This window comes from Aedes aegypti, chromosome 3 (genome assembly GCF_002204515.2).
Source record: "Aedes aegypti strain LVP_AGWG chromosome 3, AaegL5.0 Primary Assembly, whole genome shotgun sequence".
Classification (NCBI taxonomy): Eukaryota; Metazoa; Arthropoda; class Insecta; order Diptera; family Culicidae; genus Aedes; species Aedes aegypti.
In genome coordinates, this window is record NC_035109.1 from 150,149,373 (window position 1) to 150,165,178 (window position 15,806).

Below are 15,806 nucleotides of genomic sequence, written 5' to 3' on the forward strand. Positions count from 1 at the left end.
TTAAAAGAACTTACCTGTGTGGGAAAGTGAAAAAAAGCCGTTAAAATTCGTGTTTCAACCACTGAGCTTTCGACATACATATTTACATATTTGATAATATATCTGTATCAAAATAGCATCGGAATACTTAAAATTGATGGAGTCCTAGTCGTATCGACCAATTATACTCCAAGAAACAACCCAACTATAACGGCATTTATTGTAATTGCAGAAAAATCCAGAAAGAAGAAGAACTGCTGTTGTTGACTGAATAATGAAAGATGACATGTTTCATCAAGTTTTGTATGATCGACTGGATATAACATGTGGTGGAATTGCTATCATCAACTTTTTTCGTCATTCGAAACCAGTTTTTTTGTAACTTTGGGTATTTCCGTTGAAACACAGATTGACTTGCAATAGGTTAAAAAAATGTCATTGGTTACTTTAATGCAAAACATCGCTTATGGAATGAATTTCGAAGCAATTTCAAAAGCGGAATTTTTTTTTTATGAATGATCTTCAGGATATTCCTCAATTCAATACCATTTTTGTAGCCAACTGGTTACTCACGATTTTGATTCTGATCATGTCCCTGTTACATTTCAAATATCCCTTATAGCGATTCTCCATTCTATAAGCTCCACTTTTAACTAGGTATCTATGAGATGAATGGAATACATGTAAAATACACATCGCTAGTAATCTTGATGTTTACATTTCTTTGCAAGCAAAACTTGATGTTGACTATGCTTGAGAAACTTTAACAAATTTCATTGTTGCAATACCAAAAATTCGAATTCGTGATTATAGACGGTGATCTTAAACTCTTGGTCCGTTTTAAAAACGTGAGGAGAAGACAATTTCAACGCACTCACGATCCTTATATGAAAATGATGAATCTATGACAAAATGCCGAAAGACAAAAGGTCGAAAGAAAAAAAGGTCGAAGAACAAAAAAGAAAGGACAAAGGGTCGAAAATATGTATTGAAAGAAGGTAAAATTTGCCATCAAGTTAATCGTTTTCGACTTCTTGTCCATAAGACTTTTTGTGTTTCGACCTTCTGTCCTTTCGACTTTTTGTCTTTCCACTGTTTGTCCATAAACCGAAAATGGTATGGCAGGATCTGCAGAAAAAATTAAAAAACGATTTTCTGTGTTAGGAAACAAAAATTTTGAAAATAAAATTTCTCCATTGGACTCTAAGCCTTTTTCGGAAATTTTCTAAAAATTAAAAAAAACTCAGTAGCTGATTCCGGCATAGAAAGAGGAAAATAAATTATTGCTAACTAATTGCGAAAAAGCTCAAAAACGTACTATGCAGATTGAAAGCGCGCACAGTTTTATTTTGGGACTTACTAATCCAATTGAAAATCAAGTTACTCAGGACTTCGAAAATATTCTCAATCAAGAGAACGTTTTCGAAAATGCTTGTGAGACTGATTTGGAAGAAGTGAGAACTATTATTAAAAAATTCAAAAATATGAAAGCTACTGGCGATGATGGAATTTTCTACATCCTCATCAAGAAACTTCCAGAATGTAGTTTATCATTTTTAGTTGATATACTCGACTAGAGATACAAAACAAAAATATAATAAAATTTTATCAAAATATGATATGCATATCTTATTAAGATATAATTTTGTTAGACACCGTTATCCACAGAAAATATTGAGACAAAAAATATTTCTTTTTGTTTATTTTTATTTAATTATTGACTAATTGCAAGTGATTATAAAGTGCAATGTCTCGACTTTAAATTGCTTATTCTTTATCAAAACATACATTTTTCTGGCTATTGTACCGAATATGAGCTTTAATAAGAATTTTTATACATGTAATTGATAAAAAAATAAATATAACCATGTTTCTGTCTATTGCACGGAATATCATGTTTTGTTAGAATTTTCATATAATTGATCAACAAGGTCGTAACTTAATGAGTTACCCGTTATATTAAACAATATTTTAATTTTGATACTTTGTATCAAAAATTATAACCGGAATGTTTTGGATAGATTAAAATTACATATTGTTATATTTATGTTACAATTCATAGAACTTTTTGTTATAAATTTAGTTATTTTAACATCATTCTGCATCAAAATTGTAACAAGCTATGTTCGATAAAATTTTCATTTTATAATAACATAAACTGATATAATTTTGTTATGTACCTATAGTCGGGTATATAACAAATGTATTCAATTAGCATATTTTCCTGACAAATGGAAAAATGCTAAGGTTGTACCAATTTTAAAACCAGACAAAAATCCTGCAGAAGCTTCTAGCTATCGTCCAATCAGTTTGCTTTCCTCCTTCAGGAAACTTTTTGAAAAGTTAATTCAGTGTTTGGCATGAAGGCTTGATTGTAAAATTGAAAAACTTTAATTTTCCAACATACATTGTTAGAATAATTCAAAGTTATCTGTCAAATCGTACACTTCAGGTTAATTATCAGAACTCCAAGTCTTGAAGACTTCCTGTAAGAGCTGGTGTTCCTCAAGGCAGCATTTTGGAACCAATATTATACAATATTTTCACATCTGACTTACCTGAGTTACCCCAGGGATGTCAACAATTTTTGATGACACAGGCCTTTCCGCCAAAGAAAGTAGCCTGTCTGTCACCTGTAGTAGAATGCAAAAAAGTTTGGATATTTATTCTTCATACTTGCAAAAATGGAAGATTTCTCCTAATGCTTCCAAAACTCAACTAATGATATTCCCACATAAACCAAAAAAAATACATATATAATGTTGAAACAGTGGACCAAATGACGAATGAAATTCTTGATAATTTAAGACACAAATTAGTGCAATATTCTATTGCCATATAGTGTGCCTAACACAGAACATCTAGATCTAAGAAATGAATGTAATGTTTGATATAAAACTAATAATAGAAAATATCGTGAAAGTGCTCATAAGAACACTAAGCTAAGAAGCAGGGTTTGTCTCAAATGGGACGTTACAGCAGCAAGAAGAAGAGGAAAAACAGTTTTAAAAACTTTCAAATTACTCACAGCTACTTATTCAAGTGCCATTTAGCTATTGTTAGGATTCAATTCATTAGTTATTAGTTAAATGTGATATCACCGCAATTGTAAAAATAAACGACTGATTTGGTTTATCATGTATCTGTACACTTGCCATTCAAAGTCTAGTTTTTTTTATTTGTGATTGAGGCAATTCAGATGAATCTACTTAACTCTACATGGTTTAGACTGGTTCAATAAATTAATCCACCAAGAACAATTGAACTATGGAGCATCTGAACAGGCTGTGGGCTTTAACGTGGACTGTAATTTCCCGCATTTTTGTGATGGGAAACGATACACCTCTTAGGTTCACTTGCTCCATGGTTCCACTCGCTCCGGCATACCTTATGCGAATTCCTATGAAAAACACCATTCGAGTAATATCTCGAACACATGTCCTATCGGTTATGGTTTGGTTGATGCGCTTGTCATGACGGTCCCTTCTCAACTTATCCAAACCACTTGCCCAAATCTCTCAGTCGCTGCATCCGTCGGGTTTGTCCTCGTCGATGCAGTCGCGCCAGGACATGATGTAGCCGCATAAACTTGTGTGCCTTCCGGGACTTTTTGTGATGCTTCTTGGAGTGATGTCTTCCGTGGTGCAGTTTTCCGTGATGTCCGTGATGCTCCGAGTCATGATGGTCCGAATGGTGCGAACCTCCACCCAGCATGGCCTGTGCAGTGTGTGCCTGAGCTCTGGCGAAAATCCTCATCAGGGCTCGTTGCTGGCGAAACATATCTTCAAACAGAAGGAACGGTTCCGCAACGCAAACTCCCATCAGGACGAAAAACAGCACGACGGGTGCTATCTAAAATTTGGAGGCGGATTAGTGTGAGGATTTGATTCTAGATGTCAACGTTCTTACCTTCATTGTTATGAATCATATGCAGATTCTATGCTTCCGACAGCATGGCACAATAGGTACTGCGATGCAAATCACGTTGTCGAACGTTTTATAGGTTTGATGCTTAGTGATAAAACGTCCGACATTGAGACCCTGCATTCGTGAAATCTCAAATCGATCATCGGTTCATCGTTATCAAAACCTGTTGCATTCTTCAGATTTGCACAATTATGCTGAGCTAGCTGCAGCACCGAACTTGACGAAACTCGAAGATTTAATATCGATCCAAAAATCTTCGTGTCAAGGTTGATGCTCTTGCAAACCAGTTCAAATCTCATAATTCATGCAGCCAGTAGTTCATTGCCACTGTCGAGTCGTTGTTTCTTCGGGAAGTGATTTGCTATGCGAATTTCACAGCGATATGGGGCACCGTAGTAGCGCTCTCGCAAATTTTATGATGCGACCTCTGAGAACTGACCACCTTCAAGCCCGGTTTCCGCAGCATAAATCTGTTGTTAGGCCTAAACTCCGTTACTATTCCGGATTGCTTTACGATGTTTCCCAGCCGCTATACTGACTGTTCGCCGAAAATGATAGCTCAATTTCTGGTTTCCACTACGGTCAGGGCGAGCCCTCCTTCGGTGCGCTGCGTGCAGTGGTTCCCAATCGTTCGAGAGCGGGACGGCGATGACGATAGATTTTTTTTTTTGCAATTTCTCAATAGCCTTATATGTTTTTCATATCGCACATCTGTCATGAAAGAACTATTTTCAATTATTTTGAATTGCGTAATTATTCAAGTTAAGACCTGAGGGGCCTATTCGGGTTTTTAAAAAAGAACGCGGACTCGTTGAAGGTCGAAACAGAAGTGAGATATAATTTTATTGCAATTATAATGAAAGTATAAAATGCAAACCTAAGCAGCAGCACGGCGTTGACGACAGCCTAGATTCTTCACGGGGTGATTGCCTCGGTGTGGTGCAGCGTCAGCGCATCGCAGGTGATCGGTATCCAGTATGTTATATTGATGAGTTCGGCCAAATGGTTTGATGTGTGGAATGAATTGGTGTTATCTTTCATAACACAACTATTTTGTTAGAATTCAAAAGAATTTTTAATACACTCTGATAAGATTTCACCCTTTAAAGGTTATCTATGAAATTTCAAATAATATTTGTACGCTGTTGAAAAGCTGAGACATATGGGTTTTCCCGATTGGATATCTGACTGGATTTTGTCCCATCTCACTGATAGAAAAGCTTTCGTTAAAGTAAACTCTTCGCGATCCAGTACCTTCAGCATTCCTTCCGGTGTGCCACAAGGCAGTGTATTGGGACCACTGATTTTTGTACTCTACATTAACGACCTGTGTCATCGATTTTCATCTGGGAGACTATGCTTTGCTGACGACCTCAAAATTTTCCGAGTGATCAACTCTACTCTCGACTGCGTTGCTTTACAAGACGACATTGACTCGCTTCTTCAATGGTGTATCGAAAACGGAATGACGCACAATATTGGAAAGTGTAAAGTCATAACATTTTGCCGCAGCTTGTCTTCGATCAACTACACATACGTTATAAATGGAACAACTCTGGAGCGTGTTGGGTCAATTCGCGATCTAGGAGTGGTAATAGACTCAAAATTGCGCTTTAACGAGCATATTACAGTTATCACCGCCAAAGCCTTTTCAGTCCTTGGGTTTATCCGAAGAAATGCATCGCAGTTCACCGATGTGTACGCTTTAAAAGCTTTGTTCTGTGCCCTTGTGCGCAGTGTTTTAGAGTATGCTGCTCCTGTATGGGCTCCATACCACACATCCCTAATGATTCGGATAGAACGAGTACAAAAATCATTTATCCGTTTTGCTCTTCGCCGCCTACCTTGGAACGATCCAATCAACCTACCGGACTATCCCGCACGTTGTCAGCTAGTGGATCTGGAGCTACTTTCAAACAGAAGGCTAAAGCTTCAAAGACTACTTGTACACGATATCCTGACTAATAACATCGACTGCCCTGATCTTCTTTCGGAAGTGCAACTAAGCGTTCCCAATCGTAGACTGCGGCATACAACCCTCATCGCCATCCCTTTACATAGAACGAGTTACGGATATCATGACCCTTTTACCACTTGTTTGAGCAATTTTAACTCTGTTTGTGAAATGTTTGATTTTAATGTGTCAAAAGATTGTTTTAGAGCTAGGATTAAGAATATAGTTTAATTAATTAGTCTGTACGGTAGTATTACCGAAGACGTTTACACAATAATAATATTGCATCATTATGAAAAAAAAATATGAAAATTTCTTGTTTTGTTTCGGAAAATACGATACTTATACTCAGAGTGAAAGCGAGAAACGAAAGTAATGTCATGAAAGATGGATAGAATCGTAAGCGAGCGACGAGAGAAATGAATAGACGTTGAAATTAACAAATATGTGTGAGCAGTACAATCGAAACGACAAATTGTTGCCTAATGTCCAGGTCTTGAACGGCTGGATTGTGTAGTGTTGATCACTACTAACACTAGACAGGCAAACATTTGTCGCCTCAACCTGTTAACTATATTCTGCACTTCTATTACGCTCTTGACGTTTTCTCGCTCTGTGCTCTTGTAGTCTGCGCAGTCAGCCGGTAGTTTGCTCTTGCGTGTTTAGCAGACTGCCTGTCCACCTTCCTTCGATTCTCTGTCTCCTTCCGTCGTTCAACCTCTTCTTCCCTTTTCGCTTCCTTCTCCTCCAGACTTCACCTGGCGTCGGAGGTTGTCACCATCAACGGTTGGGGAGACGTCCAGCGCTCTTCCCGCCAGTTTTTTTCAATGATAGACGTTATCTCCACCACCATATTGTTTGCCAGATTCCAAAGGTTAGGATTGCCTACGATTTTGCTTACCATTCTGTATGCATTGAAGTCCTGTCCAAAAGCAGGGGGACAGGGACAGAACGGTTATAGCGCGTGGCCGAATCGATGCAAATAATTTTTGAAGCAACCGTGACCTGACAGCAACTGTGACAGGTTGAAGTTCACTTCGCCATGCTCCTGTTTACCCAGGTCGACACATTCGGGATGAGTCTGTGGGTCCACCTACCTTTCTCAGAGGCATCCCATTCTTGCTGCCACGTGAGCAGTGAGCCGATCCTTGCCAATTTCCTCACTCGTCTAGCGCCTCTCTACTGATAACACTCGATATCTTCTCCCAGGGTGATGCAACTCTGGATTATCTCGGTGATCACACGTATTGCCTCCGACGACATTGATACAGATCATTGCTACTCTCATAACCATGAGCCGAAATGAGCTGTTGAGCTTGTCCCGACTGCACTTGGTTTGCAGTGTTTCAACCCAGGCCGGAACTCCGTATCTCAGTATCGACGATGATTCGCTGGCCAGAAGACGCCTCCTACTGGTTCTCGGACGATGAGCGTTCGACATGATCCTTGTAAGTGCATTGGTCACATTTGTCGCCTTCTCACATGCATATAGTCGACGTGGCTGTCTGAGCAACCACTGTGATGCTATGACATGTTCCCGACGGCAATCTCAGCGAGTTGAACCGCTTTGCAATTGCTGACTAGTAGCACCTTCGTTTTGAGGTGGGCTATCTTCAGCTTGACTCCATTCATCCAGTTCTCGACGGGCCCATTGCCTCCCACTTCATCCAGCATTTTCCTATTACTGTTAGGAGAGTGTTGGATCCGTTGAATCTGTTGCATGCTCCTTGTGGGCGAGCGACGGAATCCGGTTCGCGTTGCGCGGATGAAAAAACTAAATGTGCCGGTGAAAAACTAAAAAAACGCGTCAGTAGTGTTCGATACGTTGAACCTGTTGTATGCTCCTCTCTAGCGAGCAACGAAATCAGTATCGTGTCAGGTTTGCGTAGTAACCGCACTATCAGTGTCGGTCATTCGTGTATATGCTCACGTATTTATTTCGAATTATATTCGAGTTCATCAAACTTATTCTTCCCCTTCGTCAACCTCGAGTTTTCAGGTTGTTGCCCACCTTGAGCAACGCTTTTGCTCGATTTCGGTGTGTACACTGTACTCTGAATACCTTATCCTCCTAGTAGTCCTTGTGTCTCACATTACTTCGAGCTATTGCTATACGTTGGTAGATTCTCAGTGGTATGCACCGGCACCTCTTTTCGGGAACGTGCTCGCGTCCTCGACTTTTGCTGTGTATTTGCTGTATCCATTGTATCCGCATTGTTTTGGAGATTCTCCATTTTATTGGGACGTATTGAGACTATGATAAGAAAACATGAATTGAAATTCTTTCATCCCGAGGAGAAGAACATGAGAACAAGTACCATACCATGGTAATAGAATTAAATGCCAGCTTGCTCTTCACAAGTTTGGTAATAAGAGGCAAAATACCATATCATGAAATAACTGTAGAAGTGAATTGTGACGAATTCCATCCAGAATTAGTCGCAACAAATTGAAATCTACACGATAGTCTTCGATTTGGATTAAATTTTACGCATGTTTTCAGTATGATAGAATAAGTGTTTTCTTTAGGTAAATAAATCATTTTGACTCAAGAATAACTTTGAGAAATTTAATTAATTATCTAAAATTGATTTATGAAACTGTTGATTTAGAGAACTATATTATATGTATAGGGAAGTTGTTTTGGGCTACAAGAATAATATATACAATAAAAAAATATTTTAGTTGATTTTAATAAAAATTTTCATTAAATTTTATAATACACAAAAACCCCATTTTTATTAGTTAATAATTCTTCACCATAGGATCTTGATAGAAAATAAATATTTGAGACAATATTTCATGATGGAAAATGTTTAATTAAAAACTTTTTCTAAGAACAACTTTCAGTAAAGTTGTCATTTTTGTCATGTTTGAGTTCTTTCAAGTTCAATGCAAACATTTATTATTTAATGAATACAATTATTCGCGGTTCTCCATCAAGCAAAATAAGTCAGTAGAGAAAAATATGGCCTATACACTCGAAAAACTACTGTTTTTCTTATGGAGAACTAACTAATACATTTCTGCATTAAACTTTAAATAACTCGAAAATGACTACTTCTAGAGAGATAATAGTGATAAACATTATGTTTTAAAATAGAGATGGGCAAATCGGCTATTTTTAGTGAACGGGTCCTATCCGAATCACTCATTGTAGTGAATCGGATCTTTTGAACGGTTCAATGGCTCAGTGGCTCGTAAAAGAAGAACGAACTGAACCGAGCGAACGGATACAACGGTTTATTACATGTCGCGCGTCTCGCGTTATAGGGTGGGTAATCAATATATTTTGGACCCTCTGAAGCATTTTCCTGCAAATTTCCCAGTTTAAATCGAAAGACCAACTCAATTCGCATGCCATTTGGAAAAATAGGACTATTCCGCTCTTGCATCAACCGTTTGTACATAGAAAATGTGTTTAATTTATCTGAAATTAATTTAATTTAATCGGTTCATCAATGCAAACGTTACAACACGTTACACACAGAAATTGAAGCCGTTAGAAATTTTTCAAATGTAAACGAAAACTTTTTTCAAATTTCTGAACTAAGAGCGGTTTTCCATAGCCAATCGATTGATTAGACTGTGAGTATGCATATTATGCAACCAGTTTCGTGGAATTTGTCGCCAGACGATAAAAAATGCCGGGTGTCCAAAATATATACATTGAGGGTCCAACATTTATTGGTGTGTCCAAAATAATGAAAAACAGTGCATCACAGTTCAGTTATTATAGATGTTTTTTATCTTACCAGACCGTATGGACATTTTTATCTCGTAGAGGAAGTTTTTCTCTAGATTTTGGCATGTTCTTTGACTTGGTTACGCTTTGCAATTAACTAATTGGGACAAAAAACTAAAATCACTTCCTTAGAGGGTCCAAAATACGACCGTTACCCTTTGTGTTGTATGATCTTTTACTTCATCATTCTTCGTACATTCTTTTCCAAAACTCACGATTCCGGACCGGAAAAGAACACGAAATTCGACCGGTTTCCCCTACTCGAACCAAACGAAAGATGAAAAAATCGGGGATGGACACTTTCTCTCTTTATCTCTCTCTCGTTTGGGTGTTATGCAAATGGGCGAAGCAAACTTGCCTGTGTATGTTGAGAACGTGGTGAGGCACGGGACAGCAGCAAACTGTGCTTGCAAGTGTGGTGTGGCGCGTACAGCAAAGCACATGTTAAGCGTTATAATGAAGCCTCGATACGAACGAAAGAGAATAGGAGAAAATAATCTGTTGGATCTTTTCACAGGTCACTTTTTATCTAATCCGTTGCGTTGTGTGACTGCTGATCGAATGAATCGATTTTCGAAAAAAAAAAAAAAACGCAACACTCGTTCAGTTGAGTGATTCGGTTCTTTTGAACGACTCCAATTCATTTAGCCTATCTGTAGTTTATAATAATTTTAAAATTCTTACTTCATCATCAAATGTACTCATTTTGACAGAAAAATGAAATTCCAAAAACCGACCAGAAGTTGTTCTAAGAAAATCTCTTTTATTCAAAATTTCTCCATCATGAAAGTTTGTCCTAAACATCTGTTTCGTTTCAAGATTCTATGGTTGAATTTGAAAAATGTGTTGAATATATATTTTTTTAACCTTAGTTAGGACCTTGGGTTTTTCTAGACCCATTTCAAAATTCAAGTCTATGTAACTTTGGATTGAAATAACTTGGTAATTTCAAATTTTCTGACAATTATTTTTTTGTGGAAAATTTTATTTTTACGGAAATAGAAGTTTTGAATGGCCCCTAGAGGGGCTTCCATGAAAAAAGTTACAAATTGTGATTTATTTACGTTTTCGACCCGAAAATTCAAATAACTCGCAAAAATCAGTGTTAACTGATTTCAGTTTTGTTGGAATCAATTGAACGGCACATATGTCTAGTTTCAGAAGCTCTCCCGGAGATCCAGATTTGGTCACTGTGTCCACCGGGAACCTGTTACATCTAAAAAAAAGTCACTTTACAGACCCATCTTTTGACAACCTGTAATTTCATAACTAAGATTCTCAAATCATTATTCATACCCGGTTCCGGAAACCCAGAACATCCGAAAGGTAAATTTCCATCGCAGTGCTGTATATGTAATTTACATCGGTACTATTCGGATGATGGATATTTTTGCATAAAATTTCGCTGTAATAAGAAAACAATCACCGGGGAAAATCCCCTGAAAGACTCGGTCCATAATGACCCATGCGGAACCGGTTTCTGGAGTCCCGGAAGGTGGCCAATCTGGACAATTCGATCAAATTACTCGGATTTATGTCTCAAAACCAAATGATGGTTTCCAATTCTATTCGATTTTTTATGGTTGGATGTATTTTGTCAAAAGGATGAATGTATGGTTATTATGATCCTTTTGGAGCACCGGAATGGCCATCGGGAAACCCGTAATATGGGACCACTAAGTTTCAGTACTAAAACTAGGCATGCGACGGCTCCATCTTCATGATATTGAATCCTCGTGACCAGTGAATCAATTGTCACCCAACACGCAGCAACAAAGACATTGTCACCTTCCATTCTTGTTGCAACAATTTTATTCCGCAACATCAGTTTATCATCACTTGAACAGAATATGACGAAGATCGATCTCCACGTGCGCAGCGATTTTCTGGGCTTCACATTGTAATTTTCGAGAACTGTTTCCGTGTTGATAAACATTGACACATTAAAACACAGCATCCATAAAACAAATTTGAGTTTGTGTTTAAAATAACTGATTAATCGCGAGTTGAAAAGGTTGCAACAATGTTGCGCTCTGTGATTGTCATGACAATTTTGCTTTTGATTGTGTCCTTATCCGTAACAGTGCACTATGGTCCAGGAATCAGTTTTACACGGAAAGATGCATTTTGAGCTTTAGGATGAAACATTAGACGAAAACGGTCTTCTACAAAGTTGTTTGTATTAGTAAGGTCCTTTGTTTGGTGTTATTGAAAATTAGGGTGGACCTCATTTTCATAGAAATTGTGTAACTAACTTTCTTATTTGTAGAAATTATATTATACATGCTTCAGCAAAGTTGTAGATCATTCAATTTCAAGAAACTTTGCCAAAAAAAAGTTTTTTTGTATCTCTTAAATTAACCGATCTAGAGCTTTTTTCCTACGGTGACATAGGGTGGTCCGAACAAAACTGGTTTTCTGGCTCTAGAGTTTTCAATTCAAATTTCTCATCAAAGTAGTCTATGAAACACTTTTAGAACTAACAATTTGTGTGATTTGTGCTAACGTAAGAACAACACGACATTCACGATACGCGACGCGAGACAAGACATAACACTTATAGTTCTTACAAACGTCAAGATAGTTTAAAAAATTACCTTTCTGTCGACCGGTTTCGGGCACGATGTAGCCCATCTACGGGACAATGTCCGACTGACTGCTTCTCGTACGTTGTTCGTACGCGTCCGAAGAGAAATGTTACTGGATCGTCGTATCTACCAAATTGAACAGACACGACGATATGGGAGGATCGTCTTCATTCATCAGGGGTCCTTCGTCGTTGCTGATGAACATAGACTCCCATGCGTTCAAGTGCGAAGTTTTTCTTACGTTTTTTATAAGCTTCGCACTTTCCCAATCTATTGCATGATGGGAAGTTATCGCATGGGCTGCTACACTCGATTCACTAATTTTATTCGCCGATACTGCATTTCTGTGTTCCTTTAATCTAATTTTAACTTTTCGGCGGGTTTGGCCTATGTAGACAGCTGGGCAATCCTTACAAGGGATCCGGTAAATTCCAGATTGCTCATCCGGTGGAACCTTGTCTTTAAGGTTGCACAGTAGGTCACGTAGGGTCTTGTCGCTCTTGTGTACCACTTGTAGGCCTTGTCGATGGAGAGTGTTTCTGATAGGGTTTGTTATTTTCGGGAAGAATGGCAAACTGATCCTCCTTACATTTTCATCATCCGATCGTAGTGTTGTTATGTTTCGTCTGTGTCTTTTACGTTTGTGTTTCTGTAGAATTTTGTTTACAAATGATCGGTCATATCCGTTTATTTCGGCGGCCACGTGGATTTGGTGTTCTTCTTTGTTGAATTCCTCTTGTTCCATGGGTATGTTGTACAGACGATGTGCCATGGAATGAAATGCGGCTTGCTTTTGCGCACCGTCTTCAAACTGATTTTTTTACGAGCTGGTTGAATTTTCGGGTCGTAAACGACCCTAAGACACAATTTGTAACTTTTTGTTAGGGACTGAGGAAAGTGAAAACTAAAATTGAAGTTTTACTTTTGAATTTTCCATAATAAAAAATATAATATTTTTTTCAGAGTATATAGTTTTCTTGCAGCACAAACGGTTCACTACAACTTTCAAATAATTTGCATGCAAAAACTTATAGGCCCTTTTCGAAAGTTATTCTTGATTCAAAATGATCTATTTGTCTATGGAAAACACTTATTCTACCATACTGGAAACATGCGAAAAATTGGCTGAAAACCGAAGAAGGTCGAGTTCTGAGTTCGGACTGACTGATTTGACATGGAATTCGTCTTATGAGGCTGAATGTGCATGCTTGATTTGCATTTCCGTGGATACGATTGCAAATACAAATGTTTGCGAAAAAAGAGTTCTTGTAGAATGATTGTGGTGGCGCTTGTTGACTACTGATAATAAGGCTTTGTCTCAGTATGGATGTACTGCAAAATATAAGTATAAAAATAATGTTTGCAGTACTTCAAACCCATAAAATTCACCTCCATAGAGTAAGGTGGGGCAAAAGTTCGACCTTAGTGGTATAATCAAAGTTTCCAGGAAAATAATAGCAGATGAAACAAAACAAATACCATACAGCGAACCTTCAACATATTGGCTATAACTTTTCTGAACAACTTGTGTCAAAATATTTACCCATTTTTAGTTAAAACAGTTTAAAAATTGATTGTCTTAAACGAACTTTTGCCCCACCGGTGGGGCAAAAGTTCGAATCTAGTATGGGGCAAAAGTTCGTTGGCTAAAACACAAAATATCAATACTTTTATGCCAGGCATACTTTATACCAGCCGTAAACTTATGTTTGCCGAAAAATACACACTAAATTTTCATCAAAAAATGCCCAAAACAGGGTTAATTGTAATACACCCAAAAAATAGCAGTTTTTCGCAAAACTAAGTGAAAATGTAAATTTTTTGTGACATTTTTCTCACGATCAGGCAAATTTCGATGAATTTGAAGATAATATGTAGATTTCAGAAAATTTGATAATTTTTCCGTGGGTTTATACATGGGTCGAACTTTTGCCCCGCAGATTCGAACTTTTGCCCCGCTATGGGCCAAAAATTGATTCTAACTATTTATGGAAAAACTAATACACGTCAAAGCATCCTTATGATAGGCCTAGAAACGCCCTTACATAAAATATTGAAAAATATTTTATCTTCATATGGTTCCATGCATCGAAAGTTTGACCAAATATTACAATATATACGACGAAAAACAACAAATAGCCATAACTTTTCCAAATTTTAATCGATTTTTATGATATTTAGAGTGAAAGTATCTTACTTGAATAGCATTCGAACCACCATGGAATTTTTAAGTTTTGATTTGATTTGAGCTAGAAATCTTAAAAAGAAACTCTTGCCCCACTTTACTCTACTGTTCCTACTTGAGTCAGGCTTGCCCAAATCCAAAAGCAGTTACCAACCTCTGTTCAACCGGTCGCACTACTTCCACAGCACAAGGGGTCGAGGGGTGCCACATATAATTGAAAAATGGTATGAAATTAGTGCTAAGGCATAAAAGCTTCGGCTACCAGAAGAATGAATTCATTACTAGTTGTATCTAATATCTCTTCATTTCCTTCTTCGCCCTCCAGTCCGGCATCGTTAAGTCACATTACACCTTTTAGCGACATTGTTGCCTGCTAATTTGAATCGCTTTTGTTTTGCACGGACCACTCAAAGCACCAAAATCCCATGAAGGCAGGCAAGGGTTTCTTGATACGTATCATTCAAAAACCATCTTGGCGGAACCGCGGTGGGAGATATCTAAATAGTGTGTTTAGTTTACAATCAGCGCTGTGATCCGGTTTCGAGCAAGGTGCATAAATAACCATAAAACGAGATGAGGTTCATTTTTCCAAAGTGTCTCTCGCACGATTTTCTTTGGTTTGCAGAATTTCAGGAACGGGGTCAAAGAAAAGTGAAAAATGCAAGCGAACAATCAAGCGGAACACGGGTCTTGATTATGACAAAGTGTTGCTGGGTGCATATTTCTTTTGAATACGATTTTTAAGTGGGGCAATTGTTTGTGCAGATGAAGAGAGGGATTTTGTGGCTTTCCGGCGCAGGTAATAGTCACAGTCTATGATACCATCGAGTACGGAGAGCAAATTATGATTTTACGCGAATGAATGCTTGATTAATTGGATGTTAAATGAGCGGAATTAGATTAATTTGCTAGCGATATGGCTGTACAATACGAATGAGTGAGGTTTTTTTTTTTTGTAAAGTTGTAGATGAATTCACTTTTAAATGACATTTCATAAGATCATCTTTATTATAGAAAGATCTCTAGAAATGGTTTAATTATGAATGTCACTTTCGATCTTTCTCATTGCTTTCATTTCATCTGGAAGACACCAATTAACGCTATATTTGAAGGTCTCAATGCCCAAATAGTATGTTTTTGAATAAAAAACGTCCATAACTTGAACAATGTTTGAACATTTACTGTTTTATTTCAGCGAAAATGTGCCCAATTGAAAGTTCCAAAAGTGTTTAATACAAAGCATTCATAAAAAATACGCTTTAGGATATATTCACCAAACACTAAAATTTATATGCTAAACAGAACTAAAAATGGGAAAGTTTTGCTAGAATAATCAAAATAGAGTTTAGAGAGAATACAGGGTAGAGAAATAAACTACGTTATGTCAATATAAAGTGTAGTTCAGTTACCTCAAAATTGTTGTTGTTC

At 37.5% G+C, this 15,806-nt stretch overlaps 2 protein-coding genes across 5 annotated transcripts in view; one reads left to right on the plus strand and one right to left on the minus strand.

Moving 5' to 3' along the window:
* Nucleotides 1-15,806, plus strand: part of LOC5579248 (putative leucine-rich repeat-containing protein DDB_G0290503) — a 526,898-nt gene that overhangs the window by 242,594 nt on the left and 268,498 nt on the right. The gene's annotated exons all lie outside the window — the stretch shown is intronic.
* Nucleotides 3,106-4,016, minus strand: LOC110677854. Its single transcript, XM_021849557.1, has 2 exons — nt 3,889-4,016; nt 3,106-3,831 (listed from the first exon to the last, which is right to left on the minus strand). The coding sequence occupies exons 1-2, from the start codon at nt 3,892-3,894 to the stop codon at nt 3,472-3,474; spliced, it is 366 nt and encodes a 121-aa protein (XP_021705249.1). The 5' UTR covers nt 3,895-4,016; the 3' UTR covers nt 3,106-3,471.